Here is an 8,695-nt window from a genome sequence, read left to right as displayed (position 1 = left end):
GTGAGTACAGCCCCATTGGAAAAAATGTAATGCATCTATTCCTGCGCTCCCCTGGGGCTGAACGCAGAAAAACGGAACGCAGGGGAGCGCAGGTAAAAACGCTCGTCAGTAAGAGCCCTAAATCATACTTAAAGTTTATTTAAAGGTGAACACCCCCTTTAAACAACAATTGTCTGGGGGGCTCTCATGGCCAGGTGATTGTCTTTTCGAAATACTGCCACTGCAGTTCCCTCTGACTTGCAAGTAAAGAAGGGGGATGGTGTCAGTACAAATTGTTCACTCAACTTATCTCCAATTCCTTAATGGTTGCTCTGTGCTGCAACTGCTACATGCAATCCAAATATACTTAAAGGAAAAGGATTCCAGCAGAAATTACTGCAAACAAACTTTTATTGTGAGTGGTGGCAAACACAACATGTTTCGGGTATTGATAAAGGATATTGTATATTTGGATCCCTCTGACTAGCATCCAGATCCAACAAAGAATCATTTAAATTCTCTTTTTGTTTGAAATTGTAAAAATGTAAGCTTTCAGATTTGTATTCGCTATGTTCAAAAATAAAAGGCATGTTTAATTATTTTACAGGGTATTTATTTTCATGGAACAGACTGCACCTGAGATCAGATGTTACATTGTTGTTAGGGAGAAACCACACGATCTGAAATTTACAAAGCATTTCTCATAATTATAGTCTGTTTTTTATTCTATAGCGAGCCCCAGGCAAAATATCACTTCACTCCATCTGTTATTAGTAACATGTATTTATAAAGCGCCAACATATTCATATACAAGTTATATACATATTATATTCATATACAAGTTAGGGGTCATTTACAAACACATGTGCAAGTGCGGGTGCTCTAATATGGACCAATCGGAAGGCACATATTGCACAATTTATTGCTCCTGCACCCCTACATGATTGCCAGTGCACCCACCTTGCCCCTTCGGATAAGTGGTGCCCAACTTCACCTACTGAGGTCTATGTAATGGCAGCTCTGGGGTTCCCAAAGTGGGCTGCATCAATAATCACACCAGATATTCTCCCAATTATTTGGACCTGGACCCTCACTCTGAATATGCCAAATACAACTTGCACCCCGTTTGCATCCACCATGGTCCAACCATGGTACATTTATGGATTTCTCGGTACAAAACAATTTACACCCGAAATTGCACTTTCGTTCGTAAATGACCCCTTCAATGTTTTCAGGGGGGACGAGCCTTTAAATGTGACCTTTTATTTGCCTCTTTCATATAAAAGCCCCCAATGAGTGAACCAATGAAAACGAGAGAGGCAACAATTCCAATATTCCGAGACCGAAATTCTGCATCTGTAAAGAGGAAAAACAAATAAAATCATATTAAATCGGAAGTTATTAATGAGAGAAACAAGTAATCATATACCGGAACAAACCACATAAAACACGAATATAATCTTGTGCCAGTAAAAAACAGGGCCTAAAAAATAAAGCATAATAAATGTAGTTATGAATATTACTTCCAACACTTAGTTGGTTTTAGCTGATGCTGGAAATGCCCATTTATAAAGGATAAAAAGGTTGGAGGGATGTTGAAGTTGTTATTTATATAAAAGAAGCAGTAAAATCCCCTTATTTCAATTGCAAGTGAAAGGCTTTCACAAAATAACGAATAGACAAACAAATGAGAGGCGATTGGTCAAAGCACATTCTCTGGTCTTCCTCTTCACTAGTCATTCAGTGTCTGTGCAAGTGCATGTCATTTTAAAAACAGGGGGTTTTAGTTACAAAATTATGATCATTGGCTTGTCAGTTTCATGATGATAATTTTGTAATGAAAAAGGTCCCTGACCCTGTTTCAAATGAGGGTCGTTTCCTAACAGACCCTGCAGATGCACAGTAGGAAGGAGACAATCACAGCCCCACACTCACACAAACAAAGACAGGCTTCAGTTCCCTATCAGGTCTGCCTAGCTGCTGATTGGTTCCTCTCCTACAGTGAAGTGTGCATGCTCCCCTGCACAGCCTGGGAAAGGAGGCAACAGAACAGATGGGCAGGAGTAGTAGCGTTTTTGCAAATGTTTTCATTAAATCAACTTCTTTTTCACACAATAAGTCTTCTTTAATTGTTACCGTTATCCCACTAAAGAGCAGTCAGTCTGTCAAAACTAAAAATCATCTCTGCCGACACCTCTCCTGAATGGGTTAGTAGGGCGTCATGAGTAAAATAAATGACCCCACAGCTCACATATGACAAAAAGAGCTAGCAATCCACTCGTTCATTGCTGCAATGTTTCTTAATTTTTTTTTATGTATTTATATACAAGATATACAAGATATATGCAGCTACAACTATCTACCTCTCTGGTGCAAAGAGCAAAGCAGAGAAAACCAGCAAACCAGAGAAACCAGACATCTCAGTAGAATGCACTGGAATATTTTTAGCAGCTGGGTTGGATGCACATAAGGAGGGTGGCAAACAAAGCCACATTCTAAGGGTGCATCTCTGCCTAAAGGATCAGATCAGTAACACCAAAAAATTTGTTTTAAAGTAACTGACTTATAATATACTGTTAGAATGCACTGGTAGAAGCTGTGTTTTGTTTCAGAAAGACTAGTAGTTTATATACACAAGCTACTGTGTAGCTACTGGGTTGGAGACAAGGACAGTGAATGTGCCAGTGTCAGTACTGGGTACAGTGAGAGTCTTGTTACTGTCACTTACCTGGGAGTGTGAGGTTATAGTGAGTGCTGGTGTGACTGACTGGGTTGGAGACAAGGACAGTGAATGTGCCAGTGTCAGTACTGGGTACAGTGAGAGTCTTGTTACTGTCACTTACCTGGGAGTGTGAGGTTATAGTGAGTGCTGGTGTGACTGACTGGGTTGGAGACAAGGACAGTGAATGTGCCAGTGTCAGTACTGGGTACAGTGAGAGTCTTGTTACTGTCACTTACCTGGGAGTGTGAGGTTATAGTGAGTGCTGGTGTGACTGACTGGGTTGGAGACAAGGACAGTGAATGTGCCAGTGTCAGTACTGGGTACAGTGAGAGTCTTGTTACTGTCACTCAGCTGGTGTCTCTCAGGCAGGGCTCCTCCGTTCCATGTCCACAGAACTGTGGTCTCTTCCCCACTGTAGGAAACACTCAGACTCACATTCTCTCCACTGCGGTTGGTCGTTATGTTGGTCACAGAGACTGGCTCTGAGGAGAGGAATGGGAGAGGTTAGATTAAAGACAAAACTGCTCAACAGAACTACTTATCTAGACTGGCTAACTTTACAAAAATCGTTGAAATAGAAATCCCTTTCGGTAAAACCAAGGTCACCAGCATTAATCATGTGCAAGAAGTTTGTAATGTAGAACTAAGTTTATTTAAAGAAGGATTTTAAAAAAAATAGTGGATGCAAAATGCTTAAAATATGCTTAGCAAATAGCCTGTATATTTGTTGATAATTAGCTGGCACATAAAGGGTAAATAAAGTCTCTATAACAAAACAGATCACTTACCAATAACCTGATATTTTGTTGCGCCCACAAGTATCTTTTTCTTTGTTTTTCCATAGAAACTGAGTTCATAGGTGCCGGTGTCGGATGACTGAGCGTTGGTGATGGTGCAGCAGCCGGCGGAAACATTCAGGGAAAGTCGCTGTTGGTAATCACTGTAGATGTTGGTAGAGTTGTCAGAACAGGCAAAATCCAGGATGGGGAGAGAAGAATCCCGATCAAGGGTGTAAATCCCGTCCTCATCACAGCGGAGGCTGCACAACTTTATATCTGATGATACCCTCACCCACTCAATGCTTCTGGATACCAGACCAGATCCAGAGAGGCACAGGAGAGCTGTAAAACAGCACAGTTATACTGGGTGTGGGTTATTCTATAGACCCAATTTCTCCATGTTACCAAGAAAAGTATCCGATTCCCATTATTAGAAAAAAGGTAAATGTCATGAACCTCATTTTCAAAAGAGGGACTAAGTGCAAAAAATAAATGACATTCCCAGATACTGTCACACAAAAGTGAGTGAGCTACACAATAATCTGGTTGTTGGTACAGTTTTGTTCCACTGGACTGACCTGAACAGACCCTGTAACTGAGAGGGGTCCTGCAGACAAAAGGGACCCAGTAACAACCTGTGACCCCCCCACCTCATCTCCTCACTGTGATCTGTTCTGAGCCCCCCTAGTTCTTACTGTATATTTAGTGCTGGAGTGGGGCAGGTTTAAGGGAAGGGGGCTTGTGAGAGTGGCACGGGGAGGCAGCGGCTCCCATTAATAGTGTACCAGCCAGTCTAAAATGGGTTTACCTGTGAGTTCAGCAGGTTTGGGCCGACTACCCCCAATGTCTGTAAGCAGGTTAGGGTTGAACTGTACCCTGCACCCACCCATGACTTCACTGTGTCCTGCTTCTGTCTCCAGTTGCGGCTTTTTATAGGCTCACACCTGCCTCACCTCTGGCCACTGAGACCATGGGAACAAAACTTTTTTTTGATTTTTCACCAAAAAACACACTAGTGCCAAGGGTCCAATTCATAACACTATAGGGGCCGATTCACTAAGGGTCGAATTTCGAAGTTAAAAATACTTCGAAATTCGACCCTCGGATTGAAATCCTTCGACTTCGAATATCGAAGTCGAAGGATTTAGCGCTGATCCTGCGATCGAACGATCGAAGGATTTTTCGTTCGATCGAACGATTAAATCCTTCGAATCGAACGATTCGAACGATTTTAATCCAACGATCGAAGGAAAATCCTTCGATCAAAAAATCACAGGCAAGCCTATGGGGACCTTCCCCATAGGCTAACATTGACTTCGGTAGCTTTTAGCTGCCGAAGTAGGGGGTCGAAGTTTTTTTTAAAGGGGAAGTACTTCGACTATCGAATGGTCGAATAGTCGAACGATTTTTCGTTCGATTTCGAACGAATTTAACCAATTCGATGGTCGAAGTACCCAAAAAATACTTCGAAATTCGAAGTATTTTTACTTCGAATCCTTCACTCGAGCTTAGTGAATCAGCCCCTAGATGTAGGCATCATAGTCGGAGGGTGATTTCTTTGTTTGGAGAGGCTAAAGTTGACCATATACTGGCTAACTTAAAGGGAACCAGTCACCCCAAATACTCAGCACTCAGTATACTCAGTGGGAGACAGTGGGTCCTGGCACATTATACTCAGTGGGAGACAGTGAGTCCTGGCACATTATACTCAGTGGGAGACAGTGGGTCCTGGCACATTATACTCAGTGGGAGACAGTGGGTCCACTCCTGGCACATTATACTCAGTGGGAGACAGTGGGTCCTGGCACATTATACTCAGTGGGAGACAGTGGGTCCTGGCACATTATACTCAGTGAGAGACAGTGGGTCCTGGCACATTATACTCAGTGAGAGACAGTGGGTACTGGCACATTATACTCAGTGAGAGACAGTGGGTACTGGCACATTATACTCAGTGAGAGACAGTGGGTACTGGCACATTATACTCAGTGGGAGACAGTGGGTCCTGGCACATTATACTCAGTGGGAGACAGAGGGTCCTGGCACATTATACTCAGTGGGAGACAGTGAGTCCTGGCACATTATACTCAGTGGGAGACAGTGGGTCCTGGCACATTATACTCAGTGGGAGACAGTGGGTCCTGGCACATTATACTCAGTGAGAGACAGTGGGTACTGGCACATTATACTCAGTGAGAGACAGTGGGTACTGGCACATTATACTCAGTGGGAGACAGTGGGTCCTGGCACATTATACTCAGTGGGAGACAGAGGGTCCTGGCACATTATACTCAGTGGGAGACAGTGAGTCCTGGCACATTATACTCAGTGGGAGACAGTGGGTCCTGGCACATTATACTCAGTGGGAGACAGTGGGTCCTGGCACATTATACTCAGTGGGAGACAGTGGGTCCTGGCACATTATACACAGTGGGAGACAGTGGGTCCTGGCAGATTATACTCAGTGGGAGACAGTGGGTTCTGGCACATTATACTCAGTGGGAGACAGTGGGTCCTGGCACATTATACTCAGTGGGAGACAGTGAGTCCTGGCACATTATACTCAGTGGGAGACAGTGGGTCCTGGCACATTATACTCAGTGGGAGACAGTGGGTCCTGGCACAGTATACTCAGTGGGAGACAGTGGGTCCACTCCTGGCACATTATACTCAGTGGGAGACAGTGGGTCCTGGCACATTATACTCAGTGGGAGACAGTGGGTCCTGGCACATTATACTCAGTGAGAGACAGTGGGTACTGGCACATTATACTCAGTGGGAGACAGTGGGTACTGGCACATTATACTCAGTGGGAGACAGTGGGTACTGGCACATTATACTCAGTGGGAGACAGAGGGTCCTGGCACATTATACTCAGTGGGAGACAGAGGGTCCTGGCACATTATACTCAGTGGGAGACAGTGGGTCCTGGCACATTATACTCAGTGGGAGACAGTGGGTACTGGCACATTATACTCAGTGGGAGACAGTGGGTACTGGCACATTATACTCAGTGGGAGACAGTGGGTCCTGGCACATTATACTCAGTGGGAGACAGTGGGTCCTGGCACATTATACTCAGTGGGAGACAGTGAGTCCTGGCACATTATACTCAGTGGGAGACAGTGAGTCCTGGCACATTATACTCAGTGGGAGACAGTGGGTCCTGGCACATTATACTCAGTGGGAGACAGTGGGTCCTGGCACATTATACTCAGTGGGAGACAGTGGGTCCTGGCACATTATACTCAGTGGGAGACAGTGGGTCCTGGTACATTATACTCCGTGAGAGACAGTGGGTCCACTCCTGGCACATTATACACAGTAGGAGACAGTGGGTCCTGGCACATTATACTCAGTGAGAGACAGTGGGTTCTGGCACATTATACTCAGTGAGAGACAGTGGGTCCTGGTACATTATACACAGTGGGAGACAGTGAGTTCTGGAGGCGGACCTTAGCTATCAATTCGCAATTAAAGGAACAGTGCAGTCAGCAATAGAGCAGGTTTTATTTCTTCGTATTTTAGGGGTCAGACAGGTTTGGGGACGCTTAGCCTCCTCTAGCCTTATTGACAATCCGTCTATGGTAGGCATAAAAGTAGAGAGTTTGGGCAGAGAGGTAAAGTTGCCAATTTGTGGGTATTTTAAAGGAATCACTCCCCCCAACGCCTGCATCTTCAGCCCACCCACGTCCTCCCTCCCAGTTTGTATGTAGGACTAGAGAGCAGTTGGGGAGGGGGGATAATTTCCATATAAGAAGTAGAACCTGAGGCTTGGGCACCCTGCAACCGTGGGATCTGCTTCCTCCATAGTTACAATAGAGTTACTATACTGCAGGGGTGCCCAGACTTTGTCACCTCGCGATCTACTCTTGCCGCCGGACGCCATCGTGAGATCTACTTTTAGCATGGCACAGAGGCAATTCCATGTTTAAATACCCCAGACCTCATATCAGGATGGTAGAGAGGCAATTCCAAGTATAATACCCCCAGAACTTATATCAGGATGGTAGAGGCAATACCATGTACCATACCCCCATATTTCATACCGGCGCGTCACAGGCAATTCCATATATAAAACCCACCAGTGCTCATAGACAGACGCATGGCATAGTGGTAATTGTATGTTTAATGCCTGCAGTTACAGAACAGCTGTGGGAAACAAGGCTGCCAGGGACTAAACTTATAAACCAGTGTGACAAGCTGGCGGCTTGACCACGTAACTTTTAGGGGGATTAGTCAATGGCGAGCAGGCAGCATAGGAGAAAGGAGCAGAAAGACAGGGACACACAGGCTTCTTCAAGGAAAACAGAGATTTATTTTCCAACTTTACACAAACACAGTATTGTCCACAGACACAGGGGTGACCATTTTATCATTCAAACAAATAATAAAATAAAAACCTAGCCCATTGGGCACTACCTTCACACCTTGAAGCAGTCCCTGACTAGGCTGGGCCCCTTGTGGACTACCAGCAAACAAAACAATTGTTGTGGCTCACCCCTGTACTCACAGTCTTTGAGTGAGCTTCTTAGCCTCCTGGCTTTTCCTCAATGTCCCACATAAACAACAACTCTGGCTCTTAGTGACAGCCACGGGCTCCCTCTGCTTCTGGCAGGATCAGGCGGCACCTCCAGCTCCTCTGGGAGTTCCTCACACAGTCATGTCTCCTACCTGGTGTGCCCTGTTGAGACTCCCTCTCCCATTCTAATTAACTTTAAATAGTCTTTCCACAGGACAGCTTTCCTGTGGAAGGTGAACTCCAATCTCCGGACTGGATCTGCGGAATGGAGTCCCTGGCTACTAAAGTCTTTAAACAGATCACTGATTCTCTGTTTAGTAACTCCCTTCCTGGAGCCCAACTCAGTACCTGGGGAGAAATTAAAGGCTAGAGTGACCTTTTTCCACCTTTTCCTAGTCACTCTACCACACCAGCCAAAATAATTCAAAGCTCCACTGACTGACCGTGTGGGAGGGAGAGAGTGTAGTGATAAGTCTGCAGGATATGGTTTATCCTTACTTTGAATGATGGCTCCCTGCTTCTAATTTCCCTGCCATGCCAATCATGGAGCTAGGGGGCTGGGCCTTACGCTGATCACGAATGAAAGCAGCTCTCAGTGCTGCTGCTTCTTTCTTTCAGCCTCTGTATAATGTGACGTAGCTGGCTGCCTGCAAGAATGAGAAGGGAGGGAGGGAGTGCGAGCGCAGGCAGAGC

The 8,695-nt window shown here is 45.1% G+C and overlaps 1 protein-coding gene across 5 annotated transcripts in view; it reads right to left on the bottom strand.

Moving 5' to 3' along the window:
• Positions 1–372: 372 nt before the first annotated feature.
• LOC108699066 overlaps positions 373–8,695 on the bottom strand; it is a 39,121-nt gene continuing 30,798 nt past the window's right edge. For 3 of the 5 annotated variants that reach the window (XM_041573474.1, XM_041573476.1, XM_041573475.1), the window contains 3 exons: positions 3,490–3,822; positions 2,708–3,183; positions 373–1,335 (listed from right to left, as the gene is read on the bottom strand). In XM_041573474.1, the coding sequence (XP_041429408.1) occupies positions 3,769–3,822 (54 nt within the window). In that variant the 3' untranslated portion in view covers positions 373–1,335; positions 2,708–3,183; positions 3,490–3,768. Of the gene's footprint in view, positions 1,336–1,382; positions 3,184–3,489; positions 3,823–8,695 lie in introns of those variants that run through there. The other 2 variants (XM_041573477.1, XM_041573478.1) reach the window with 2 other exon arrangements.

Source organism: Xenopus laevis, chromosome 8L, assembly GCF_017654675.1.
Source record: "Xenopus laevis strain J_2021 chromosome 8L, Xenopus_laevis_v10.1, whole genome shotgun sequence".
NCBI lineage: Eukaryota > Metazoa > Chordata > Amphibia > Anura > Pipidae > Xenopus > Xenopus laevis.
The sequence above is the reverse complement of the archived record's forward strand: the minus strand, read 5'-3'. Positions and strand labels throughout refer to the sequence as shown.